At 42.0% G+C, this 12,570-nt stretch overlaps 1 protein-coding gene across 2 annotated transcripts in view; it reads left to right on the plus strand.

Annotated features, from left to right (window-relative positions):
• The window catches only part of COL5A3 (collagen type V alpha 3 chain), a 299,466-nt gene that overhangs the window by 99,529 nt on the left and 187,367 nt on the right, over positions 1-12,570 (plus strand). For both annotated transcript variants that reach the window (XM_073622539.1, XM_073622540.1), the window contains exons 2-3: positions 10,326-10,493; positions 11,924-12,137. In XM_073622539.1, the coding sequence (XP_073478640.1) occupies positions 10,326-10,493; positions 11,924-12,137 (382 nt within the window). The remainder of the gene's footprint in view (positions 1-10,325; positions 10,494-11,923; positions 12,138-12,570) is intronic.

Here is a 12,570-nt window from a genome sequence, read left to right on the forward strand (position 1 = left end):
GGCACGGTGGCTTCTGTGTTGGCCCGGTCTTCAGCCTTCCATCCTGATTGGACAGGGCACGAAGCTGCTGGTATCGCCCAGCACTTGAAGTTTACAACTTTCAGAGCTGTTAGCTCCTGCTCTTTCAGTGCTGCTTCCCTGAAATTCTGGTCTTCACAGGAAACACTTAACAATGGACAGTGCGGTCCACAGTCAGTCTGTTAGCTTGGAGAAGAGAAGGAGGAAGAGCAGGGGAGTGCCTTGCCAACCTAGGCTATGGGGCTGTGTGTTTCTATTCACGCACACAGTGTAGGTAGATACAACCCCAGTCCCTGCGTCTGAATCTCTGAATGAAATAGTAATGAATTTCATTGAAATTTGTTTAGTTTCATTTCGTATATTAATTTTCAAATAAATTCCAAATTTTCGGAACAATTCGAATTTCTGTCAGTCGAAAAATGATCGACCAATTTGAATTCTGTGTGAAGAATAGCTGGTTGTTAAAGAGTGGGCCGGGAACCTGGCCACCACCTTTTTAACAAACGATGACTGATCAGCTGTTAGCAGGCTTCCCCGCTGACAGGTGAAATGTAAACAAAAGAATGGAGGCAATAAAAAATGACAAAAAAAAACAGCGTGGGGTCCCCCAATCCATACCAGGCCCTTAAAGTCTGGTATGGATTTTAAGGGAAACCCTGCGGCAAATTTTTTTATAAAATGGTGTGGAACCATACCAGGCCTTATGTCCTCAACATGGGGGGGTTCTTTGGAGCAGGGGGGCTCTGCCCCCCCAATGCACCTTGTCCCCATGTTGATGAGGCAACCCCGACCCAGTGGTTTTGGGAGTGCAAGGGGTGACTTATTGGAATCTGGAAGCCCCCTTTAACAAGGGGGCCCCTAGATCCCATTTTCCCATGTGAATGAGTATGGGGTACATAGCTAATGTTCCCTTGTGATTTCATTGACCCAGCATGCCCCCGGTCAATGGCGTCAAAAGGGGGCAGGGTCACCTGAGGATGTAGTATGGTGGCCCCGCCCCTTAGTTATTTAATAACTATCAGACAGAGGAGCCTTTGGATCTTTGGAAGTAGACATTGGATCTACTTCGGGAGACATTTATTTTTTGTTATTTAATAAAAGACTTGTCAAAAACTGTTGTTGTTTTTTATTTACTTTTTACACTTTTTGGGTGAATGAGTAGGGGTACTATGGTTTGGGGGTATCAAATTTTCAAATTCAAAACGCAAATCCATTACTAATCTGGTCACATTTGCTAGCTCTTTGGGATGGACTGAAAGGCCCCTTCAAGTTACTTTTTCCTCATGTTCCATTACTATCAAATGATAGTTCTTTAAACACTATTCCTTTTATCCCACTCTGACCTGTCTTTCTTTCAATCATGGATAAGAGTGAACCTGACCAAATTACCCAGTTTAGTTACAGCGATCTTATTATTTAATAAAAGACTTGTCAAAAACTGTTGTTGTTTTTTATTTACTTTTTACACTTTTTGGGTGAATGAGTAGGGGTACTATGTACCCCTACTCATTCACATAGGGGATATCTGGGAGCCCCCTTGTTAAAGAAGTGGACTTCCAGATTCTGATAAGTCACCCCCCGCACCCCTACAACCACCAATTCAGAGTTGTGGGGAAGAGCCCCCCTGCCCCAAAGCAACTCCCCATGTTGAGGGCATGTGGCCTGGTATGGTTCAGGAGGGGAGGCATTCACTTGTCCTCTCTCTTTCCTGGCCTTCCAGGCTGCATGTGTGGATGAAGGTTTGGTATGGATCTTAGGGGGAATTCTTGCCATTGTTTTTAATTTTGGCAAGGGGTTCCCCTTAAAATCAATACCAGACCCAAAGGGCTTGGTATGGATGGGGGGACCCTACGCAGTTTTTTTCTGCATTTTTTATTGCCGGTTCAGAATATTGACCGTGGAGCCCATATTTTTTAAAAATGTTCCGACCTATCTTTTCTTGTGTCAACAGACATTCTAGGTGCCTAATGCCCCGTACACACGGTCGGATTTTCCGACGGAAAATGTGTGATGGGACCTTGTTGTCGGAAATTCCAACCGTGTGTAGGCTCCATCACACATTTTCCATCGGATTTTCCGACACACAAAGTTTGAGAGCAGGCTATAAAATTTTCCGACAATAAAATCCGTTGTCGGAAATTCCGATCGTGTGTACACAAATCCGACGGACAAAGTGCCATGCATGCTCAGAATAAATAAAGAGATGAAAGCTATTGGCCACTGCCCCGTTTATAGTCCCAACGTACGTGTTTTACGTCACCGCGTTTAGAACGATTGGATTTTCCGACAACTTTGTGTGACCGTGTGTATGGAAGACAAGTTTGAGCCAACATCCGTCAGAAAAAATCCTAGGATTTTGTTGTCGGAATGTCCGAACAAAGTCTGACCGTGTGTACGGGGCATTATAGTGTCCAACTCTGAAACACACTCTGCACTCTGTGTTGATTTCCAACATCAGGGTATGACTGCTCTAGCAGCGGAGAGGAAACGTTGTAGAATGTCTTTCTTGTGTGATTGAGCCGAGGATCATTGATAGCATTGCTATTTTGGGTGAAAGGGGAATTTGTGTTGCCATGACCTTGCAATAGATACCAAAAAAACATTTTGTCCAGAAAGCATACCCCAAGCAGACATCTAAAGGGAAAACATTCGGATGGGTTAAGGATGAAATAATTGAGTATATTTGGGAGATAGTATGAGTTGGAGGGGTTGTTGAAGAAGTAAGAAGGGGTTTTAGAGTAAGTAACAAGGTTTCCACTTTTCTTGTCCAAGTATAAGTGATAATCTGCATCAAACTATCCTTCAGTGTAATATTAGATTTCCAATAGTGTCATCTGCCCTATTCCTTACATAATTAACAGTCTGAAGTCTGTAAAATCATAATTGGAATTTTAATGTATTAAAAAAGGCTAGTGGTGCCCATAATATGATCTTCGCCAATCTTGCAGGCTAGGGTCATATCAGGCTATTCTTGTGTGACTGTTCCAAACACCCTCTTTTACAAGCTTTTTGGGGAAATTGATTGGCAGTGTTGCTGGGTCAATATTGCTCTCCCTCCAGGATAGGACAGTGCCAAGGAGTCTTGCTCCTCCCCATCCTCCTAGAAAGGCTGATCCAAGTGTGCAAATATTCCTGCTTACCTCCCTGTACACTACCTTACCCATTTTGTTGCACCTTGGAACAATTTGCGTACCTCACTGGGTTGGCGCTTAACCAGTGGAAATTCAAGGTTCTCAATATCTTCCTCCCTATTGAGGAAATTTGCCATTTACAGGAAGTATTCCCCTTCTAATGGACTCCCAGCTTAACTACTTAGGAATCAAATTGACTAGATAACCCTCTACACCAGGGATCTCCAAACTAAAGCCCTCCAGCTCTTGCGGAACTACAGGTCCCATGAGGCATTGTAAAATTCTGGCATTCACAGACATGACTAGGCATGATGGAAATTGTAGTTCCTTAACAACTGGAGGGCCATAGTTTGGAGACCCCTGCTCTACACTAAATCAGGCCAACTACCCACCTATGCTTGCCCACTTAATTGCCCTTATGTCCTGCTGGACAACGCTACACAATTTCTGGATCACAGCTGTAAAAATGTCTCTCTTGTCTAAAATTCTCTACCTGTTTGGAGTCCTCCCCATAACACATTCAACTAATTATTTAAGGATTCTACAACACTATGTTAAAACTTATATCCCGGGCAAGGTTAAGCCAAGTCTTCTTAAACTGATCTTGATGCATTACAAGCTCGCAGGTGGTTTGGGGGTATCAAATTTTCAAATTCAAAACGCAAATCCATTACTAATCTGGTCACATTTGCTAGCTCTTTGGGATGGACTGAAAGGCCCCTTCAAGTTACTTTTTCCTCATGTTCCATTACTATCGAATGATAGTTCTTTAAACACTATTCCTTTTATCCCACTCTGACCTGTCTTTCTTTCAATCATGGATAAGAGTGAACCTGACCAAATTACCCAGTTTAGTTACAGCGATCTTATTCAAACCTTCTGAACCTTGCGTGAGCAGTCCAACTTTCCTAGTTCTCTGAACTATTATGCTACCTCAAAGTATCTCATTTTTTCACACCATATGTTAGTACTCACTTTCCCTTAAATCAAATGACACTCTTTGAGCATTACAAACCCACATGTCCCAGTCCCCAGATTATATTTGCATTTGAAAAACCCAGTTTAAACTTTCTTTTCAATTAACAACATCCAAGCAAACTATTGCAAAGGTTTGGAAGACCCTGATCTTATGCATTCTTGAGGCCAAGGACAGGATTACCTCAGCTAGGATTCATAGCACAATAGAGGAGGCTTTGTCGGACAGAGTGCCCAAGCATTACAAAATTTGGCAACCCTAGGTGGACAATTTCCTGCCATCGGCTTCGACCTCTCCATTTTTGAGCCCTGAACTCTAACAATGATGACATTGTCCACTCTTCCCCCACCATTGGGTGTCTGTAGAAGACCTCCTAGTCCCTCTTTTCTTTATTTGCTTTCTCTCTTATACCAAACTACATTTTTTTAATCATTTGATTGCACCTCTGCCTCTCACTTTTTGTCTATGTATCCTTATTAATGTTATGATTGTATGTTACTATTTCTATTTTGGGCCTTTAGCTCCCGTCATTGTGGATCTATATATCAACACAATGGGGGTTATTTACTAAAGGCAAATCCACTTTGAAAGTGCAATCACTGTAGATTTCTGTAGATCTGAGGGGAAGCTCTGCAGGTTTCATTATCCAATCATGTGCAAGCAAAAATGCTGTTTTTTATTCTCCTTGCATGTCCCCCTCGGATCTATAGCGACTGCACTTTCAAGTGCACTTGCAGTGCACTTGTAGTGTAAAGTGGATTTGCCTTTAGTAAATAACCCCCCAAGTCTCTTTATCTACATGTTGACACTCAAAAACTTTGTATGACTTGCACACTTGCTGTGGGTGAATTCCTACAACTTACTGTACATTGCTTACAGTAATGTTCAGTATTTCATATCCCTTTCATATTGAATGAAAATATTGAACACAGAAAATATATTCCTATTGATTTCTATACAAACCATAAAAGCTTAAGCCCCAGGAGAAAATATAATGCAGTTGACCAGTCCTTACATGAAGTATATCCAATTTTTTTTTATTTTTTTTTATTTTTTCAGATTTTTTTTTTTAACTTTATTTTGACCTGATACTTTTGAGGATAACACACATCCTGTCCCTGAGAGTTTACTTTTACTCGTCCACTGCATCTACGGAGGGAGCCATAGTTGTTACGAAGGATTGACTTTAAACATGTCTGCCTTCCCCATTACATTAGTCCTTCTTCATTATATTAGGGCTAACAAGAATAGTAGTTTACACAAGAAGGATAAGATTGTTTTTAAGATCTGTTAAGCTCACAGGAAGAGACATGGATATTTCTGGCAAGATCAACATCTCTGTATTTGCCAAAAATATTCTTAGACTAAAAAAATAGAAAATTAATGCAGGCCACTACATCTAAGCACTGGTAAGCTCCTTCATATTACATATTTGTTTTTAGGTTTATATGCAGTTGAAGTTTTAATTCCAACATCTTTTTTTGGGGAAATGGATATAGTGCTATAATAATTGCACCTAAATTTGATTTTTTTGGATGGAGACTACAGATGGAGTCCAGTGGGCTCAGTTATCTGCTACCTTCTCATACCTAATGAGGTCTCCACGACTGAGATCTATCTAGCAAAGTCACTGGCTTTGTTCATGCTTACCTTGGAATTGTGTCTGTTTCTGACTGCCTTGGTGGGTCCCCATTGGTTTTACTGCGATAATCCATAATACAAAACATATTAAAAATTGAAGGGGCAAGTAGAATCCCAACAAAAATAATAATAGTAATATCAGGTGTGTAGTCTGTTACCAAAGATCTTACCACCAAGGTCACTAAAGCCTGGCACACAACATCGGGTGTTCGCCCTTTCGCCGAACAGCGAACAATATGCGGCAAATTCGAAAGCCTATGGGACACTAACATGAAAAACCAAAAGTGCTACTTTTAAAGGCTTAAATGCAAGTTATTGCCATAAAAAGTGTTTGGGGACCCGGATCCTGCCCCAGGGGACATGTATGAATGCAAAAAAGTCATTTAAAACTGATCGCGGCTGTAATGTATTGTCGGGTCCCGGCAATATAGAAAAAAATTATTGAAAAAATGGCATGGGTTCCCCCCCAATCCATTACCAGGCCCTTTGGGTCTGGTATGGATATTAAGGGGAACCCTGCACCTAAATTTAAAAAAAAATTGTTTGGGGTCCCCCCAAGATCCATACCAGGTCCTTCAGGTCTGGTATGGATTTTAAGGGGAACCCCGAGCCAAATTTTTTTTAAAAATAGCGTTGGGGTCCCCTCCAAAATCCATGCCCATATCCGAGCACACAACCTGGCAGGCCGCAGGAAAAGGAGGGGGACGAGAGAGCGGCCCTCCTGAACCGTACCAGGCCACATGCCCTCAACATGGGGAGGATGCTTTGTGGTCCCCCCAAAACACCTTGTCCCCATGTTGATGGGGACAAGGGCTTCATCCCCACAGCCCTTGCCTGGTGGTTTTGGGAGTCTGCGGGCGGGGGATTTATCGGAATCTGGAAGCCCTCTTTAACAAGGGGACCCCCAGATCCCGCCCCTCCTATGTGAATGGGTATCAGGTGCATTGTACCCCTACACATTCACCAAAAAAAGTGTCAAAATGTTAAAAGTGACAATAGACAATTTGGGACAAGTTCTTTATTAAAAAAAAAACTGTCCCGCGATGTCCATTCGATCACAGCGTCTGACGACCCGATAAAAAAAAAAAAACTGAAAAAACTCCACCTCCATGGGAGGCTCCCGCTGACTGAAGTCTCTTCATGATGACAGCTGTTATGTAGCTGCAGGCGGGGCCACCTGGTGACGTAAATGGGTGACTCAGTTTTGTTTTTTTTATCGGGTCATCGGACATTGTGATCAAAGATGAATGGACATCGTGGGACAATCTACTGTAATGTTTAACATTTTGACACTTTTTTGGTGAATGTGTAGGGGTACAATGTACCCAATACCCATTCATATAGGGGGGGATCTGGGGGTCCCCTTGTTAAAGGGGGCTTCCAGATTCCAATAAGCCCCCCTCCTGCAGACCTCCACTGCGACCTGGCAAGGGTTGTGGGGATGAGGCCCTTGTCCCCATCAACATGGGGACAAGGTGTTTTGGGAGGGACCCCAAAGCATCCTCCCTATGTTGAGGCCATGTGGCCTGGTACGGTTCAGGAGGGTTTTGGGGGGGACACCATGTCATTTTTTTTTCATTTTGGCTTGGGGTTCCCCTTGAAATCCATACCAGACCTGAAGGGCCTGGTATGGATTTTGGGGTGGAACCCTACGCAATTTAAAAAAAAATTGGCGCAGGGTTCCCCTTAATATCCATACCAGACCTGAAGGGCCTGGTATGGATTTTGGGGGGACCCCAACACAATTTTTTTTTTTAATTTTGGTGCGGGGTTCCCCTTAATATTCATACCAGACCCAAAGGGCCTGGTAATGGGCTGGGGGGGAACACATGCCTGTTTTTTTCAATGATCTTTATCTATATTGCCAGGACCCGAGAATACATTACAGCCGCTAGTAGTTTTAAATTTTTTCCTTTAGAAGTGTAATTTTGCTGTGGTATTCTTATAAACACGGGAAACATGCACTACTTTACAGACATACTAAGTACACCCTCAGGCACGATATTTAACCACTTCCCGCCCGCCCTATAGCGGATTGACGTCCGGGAAGTGGTTGTGTTATCCTGACTGGACGTCATATGACGTCCAGCAGGATAACATGCCGCAGCGCGCCCCCGGGGGCGCGCATCGCGGCGATCGGTGGAGCGGTGTGTCAGTCTGACACACCGCTACACTGATCTTGGTAAAAAGCCTCCGGCGGAGGCTCTTTACCACGTGATCAGCCGTGTCCAATCACGGCTGATCACGCTGTCAATAGGAAGAGCCGTTGATCGGCTCTTCCTCACTCGCGTCTGACAGACGCGATTAGAGGAGAGCCGATCGGCGGCTCTCCTGGCAGGGGGGGTCTGTGCTGATTGTTTATCAGCGCAGCCCCCCCTCAGATCACCACACTGGACCACCAGGGATCGCCACTAGGACCACCAGGGAAGGGGCAGCATGTGGATGGCCAGGTATGTACCCCATGGCCATCCACATGTGCCCAGTGTGCCCAGTCAGTGCCAATCAGTGCCCACAAATGGGCACTGATTGGCACCATTATGTTGCAGTGATGCCCAACAATGCCACCCTTAGGGGCATCACTGCAAACAACCAGTGCCGTCAGTGCCACCCATCAGTGTCCATTCATGCCACCTGTCAGTGCCCATCCGTGCCCATCAGTGCCCATCTATCAGTGCCCATCCATGCCCATCTGTGCCAACTATCAGTGCCACCCATAAGTAACCATCAATGCCACCTATGAGTGCCCATCAATGCCACCTATGAGTGCCCATCAGTGCCGCCTATAAGTGCCCATCTGTGCCACCTATGAGTGCCCATCAGTGCCGCTTACCAGTGCCACCTATCAGTGCCCATCAGTGCCGCCTATCAGTGCCCATCAGTGCCGCCTATCAGTGCCCATCATCAGTGCCCGTCAGTGCCACCTCATCAGTGCCACCTCATTGGTGCCACCTCATCGGTGCCCATCAGTGCCGCCGTATCAGTGCCAGTCAGTGCCCGTCAGTGCAGCCATATCAGTGCCCGTCATTGAAGAAGAAAACGTACTTATTTACAAAAAAATTTTAATAGAAACAAAGAAAAACTTGTTTTTTTTCAAAATTTTAGGTCTTTTTTTATTTGTTGCGCAAAAAATAAAAACCGCAGAGGTGATCAAATACCACCAAAAGAAAGCTCTATTTGTGGGAACAAAATGATAAAAAATTTGTTTGGGTACAGTGTAGTATGACCGCGCAATTGTCATTCAAATTGCGACAGCGCTGAAAGCTGAAAATTGGTCTGGGCGGGAAGGTGTCTAAGTGCCTGGTATTGAAGTGGTTAAAGGAATATTTCATTTTTATTGTTTCACTTTAAGAATTATTAAAATCACTGCTCCAAAAAAACACCCGTTTTTAAAATTTGTCCCCTGGGGCATGTATCAAACACTTTTATAAACACTTTTTATGGCAAAAGTTTGCATATAAGCCTTTAAAATGAGCACTTTTGATTTTTCATGTTCGTGTCCCATAGACTTTAACGGTGTTCCTATTACAAGGGATGTTTACATTCCTTTTTTCCTTTACATTCATTTTTTTTAAAGCAAAAGTGTCAAAATTAAAAAATAAAAGTGAAGTAAACAATAAAAAAAAGAAATTTAAAGCGTCCCCATCCCCATGTGCTTGCACGCATAAGTGTACGCATACGCTCGTCATGTCTGCATATGTACACGACGGTCAAACCACACATGTGAGGTATTGCTGTGAACGTTAGAGCGAGGGCAATAATTCTAGCCCAAGACCTCCTCTGTAACTCTAAACAGGTAATCTGTAAACTATTTTAAAGAATCCCTTACGGAGATTTTTAAGTATCGAAGTTTGGCGGCAATTCCATTTTAATTCATAAAACAGGGTTTTTTTCAAAAAAACATATTTGAAAAATTGCTGCGCAAATACCATGTGACATAAAAGTTGCAAAGACCACCATTTTTTTCCCTAGGGTCTCTGTTAAAAAAATATATATATATAATGTTTGGGGGTTCTGAATGATTTTCTAGCAAGAAAATTATGATTTTTACATATAGGAGAGGAGTGCCAGAATAGTCCCGGTATGGAAGTGGTTAAGACATATAAGGAACCGTCAGGTGGTTTTATTCTCCACCAATAAAAAATATAGGTTTTGGGAGTAGAGACTGTCTAATAAATTAGGATATATTTTGGATAACGACAACATAAACAATAGCAGGTATAGAGCTCTTGAATCCATACTTCAGAAAAAAACAAGCATGACAAACTGAATAAAATCTATTCTGAAATTAAATACACTTCCTACAAAAGATAGAACTGGAAGTAGTATTATGTTGGTGTGATTACAACAGAGTATAGTCTTCTTTGATATCTGAATGATAGATAATTCAAAATGTGTCATCCAGCCATTAGTAAAAGTTTTATCCTATAATTTTGTAATTAGATTTTGTTGATCTTTTTTTAGTTTGGAGCAATGACATGGATATAGTGGAGGTAACTTGTCTTGACAAGTAAATATTTGAATCATTCCTACTGTCAACTCACCATTTTTTTTTTCCCCAGCCACACCAGTTAACATTTTAGAAGCTCTGGAACTCAGCGAATCCATTGAAGGAGTAACGTTAGCAGCTGGACTATGTACGCACAGGCAAGGAATTGAAGAGACAGATATTGCTTTCCGATTGGAGAACAGGACTCATTTTAGTGCCCCAACCAAGCAGTTATTTCCAGGTGAGTTTATCAACGTTATGATCATTCCAATCACACAGTAAGAGGGTCGGCAAGTGCTTGCAGAATGTATAAAGAAAAAATCTCTCCGACTTAACTGTCATCAGTAAGTTAAAAGAACCAGTCACTATTGGTCTCCGAAATATCATACACATAGTAACCGTACACAGTCCATCTATGAAATATTGATATTTTCTTCATAGATTAACTACTGTCTAAATTCACAAAGCTAACACATTAAGGAAAGGGAATGAATTTGTTTAAACACAAAGCGACAGTTATTTTTAGTCGAGTCCATTGAGATTTGAAAATGACAGTGATGTGGGTAGAATAATGATTGTTGGGCTTGTATTAAAGCTTCATGAAATTTGTTTTGATGATCATGTCACAATCCAAAGGTTGTCATCCAAAATTCTGAGTTGTCTTTGGAACAAGAATCTTCCAAAGGAACACCTGTTATGGTGTCTAAAAGGAAATTTCCTTCAATATGGAGAGATTTCCGCTTGCTTTCTGTTTTGTATAAAGGACAGAAAATTGGCTAAAAAACAACGGGATTTACCCCTTCCCAGCACTATCCAAAACTGAAGTTTGGAGCCAAAAACAGCCCATTACCATAATCCATGTTTTTTTTAATTTGCCTTTCAGGGTCCCTCACATTGGAGCTCTATAGAGTTATGTATATTGGTTGTTCAGGAACATCTCTAATGTTATGTGCTGTTCAGGCAGACAACTAATTTAGCCCTTTCTTTTAGCTCTATTTTTATCCCTTTCTTCTTTCAGCTCTTTACTCCCCTATGAACTAACAGCTAAGCATTATGATAATTTGGAAGTATTCTACCACCGCATTTGTGCTTAAACACTATAGAAAGATGGACTATGATTAATTATTTGCTTTTGTAACTTTGGGCCTCATTTATCTAACTGTATAAAAGAACTACTTGCATTAACAACCCAACCACTCTCCATTGTAATTTTGTGTTGTGCCAGTTTGAAAAGCAAAGTTTTTAAGCTATGGACCAAATGTGTCCTCATATTTCAGCACCATCTGGTCTTTCTTTAGGTTCTGAACCCTTAACTGTTTTTCTCACACCAAGGATTTATATTGCTGGTGTTCCACATCCTACATTTTCTGAAACACTTGGGGAGATTTACTAAAACTAGTACATACAGAATCTGGTGCAGGTGTGCATTGTAACCAATCAACTTCTAGGTTTTTTTCTCAAAGCTTTATTGAACAAGCTGAAGTTAGCAGCTGATTACTTACTATGCACAGCTGCACCAGTTTTAGTAAATCTCCCCCATTGCGTTAAGACACTAAATAAAACTGAATATGTATTACAAATTCAGAGTTATTGGCGTAGAAAGTCAAACCCTATGGATTGTCCGATATTGGAGACAGCTATAACTCTACTGTCTTGATACCCACCTTACAGATGAATCATTCCCAGAGGACTTCTCCATTCTCATCACTCTGAAAGTAAGGAAGGGAGCACAGTTCTTCCTCTTCTCCATTTACAATGAAAAGGGAGTGCAGCAGCTGGGTATAGAGATTGGCCGATCCCCAGTCTTTGTTTATGAAGATCAATATGGAAACCCAACCCCGGAGAACTACCCCTTCTTCAAGAAGATCAACTTGGCTGATGGCAAGTGAGTAGTCTTGTATAAAAAACAAGAGACCTATGTATCTCTTGGTGTGTTAAGGATCTAATATCAGTGGGGTATCTATAAATATGCTATAATACCGCCTCTTAATTAAGAGTTTAAATCACTACCTATAAATTAAATATGTTGCAGTTTACCAATTCTTAGATGCCATTGTAGGTGGGGTGCAGTGTGTGCGGCAGCAATAATTCACACAGACAGGTGCAGGGCAGAACTTGTAATGAAATAATTCAGCAACAGTTACAATAAACTGGTGGCAGGTTACCTGGCTGGGTGTACTCACGGATTCCAGTAACGTGAAAGGAGAGGATTCTAGCTGGACTGAAAGCGTCTGTTAAGAGGGGCAGAATGCGGTCTGGTCATCAGGTGCACAATTGGGAAGATGCCCAGGAGAGTTGTGACCCTATGATTTAACTCC

Source organism: Aquarana catesbeiana, linkage group LG03 (assembly GCF_042186555.1).
Source record: "Aquarana catesbeiana isolate 2022-GZ linkage group LG03, ASM4218655v1, whole genome shotgun sequence".
NCBI lineage: Eukaryota > Metazoa > Chordata > Amphibia > Anura > Ranidae > Aquarana > Aquarana catesbeiana.